Source organism: Eimeria mitis, genomic scaffold (assembly GCF_000499745.2).
Source record: "Eimeria mitis Houghton genomic scaffold, Emh_scaff6015, whole genome shotgun sequence".
Lineage (NCBI taxonomy): Eukaryota > Apicomplexa > Conoidasida > Eucoccidiorida > Eimeriidae > Eimeria > Eimeria mitis.
In genome coordinates this window covers 671-1,121 of record NW_013574239.1, presented here as the reverse complement: position 1 = coordinate 1,121, position 451 = coordinate 671, and the positions used below count along the sequence as shown (strand labels likewise).

Below are 451 nucleotides of genomic sequence, written 5' to 3'. Positions count from 1 at the left end.
CTGCAGCACCTGCTGCTGCTGCTGCAGACGGAGAAGCACTCTCACAAAAGGAGAACACAGGAAGAGATGCGCTCTTTGCTGCTGCTGCTGCAGCCTGTCGGCAGCTGCTCGCAGCATCCCCTGCAGCAGCAGCAGCAGCACCAGCAGCAGCAGCAGCAGCAGCAGCATCCAGATCGGCTGCTGCTGCTCCTTCTGGTGGCACCCCCGTCTCCAACAGCAGAAGCGGGGCTGGGGGGAATACCACCAAGGGGACAGCAGCAGCAGCAGCAGCAGCAGCAGCAGCGGGAGGTGCGAGCAGCAGCAGTCGACCCAGCCAGGCCCAAAGTTCAGCTTCGAGAGGAGCATATCCAGCAGCAGCTGCAGCACCAACTGCTGCTGCTGCTGCTGCTGCTCGGCTTGTGCGTGCTCTTGCAGCAAGTTCATCTGCTGCTGCTGCTGCTGCTGCTGCTTC

At 62.5% G+C, this 451-nt stretch overlaps 1 protein-coding gene across 1 annotated transcript in view; it reads left to right on the top strand.

Annotated features, from left to right (window-relative positions):
• EMH_0085390 (uncharacterized protein) overlaps positions 1-451 on the top strand; it is a gene marked incomplete at both ends in the record, with an annotated part of 3,001 nt that overhangs the window by 2,154 nt on the left and 396 nt on the right. The window contains one exon of the mRNA XM_013500904.1: positions 94-398. Within this exon, the coding sequence (XP_013356358.1) occupies positions 94-398 (305 nt within the window). The remainder of the gene's footprint in view (positions 1-93; positions 399-451) is intronic.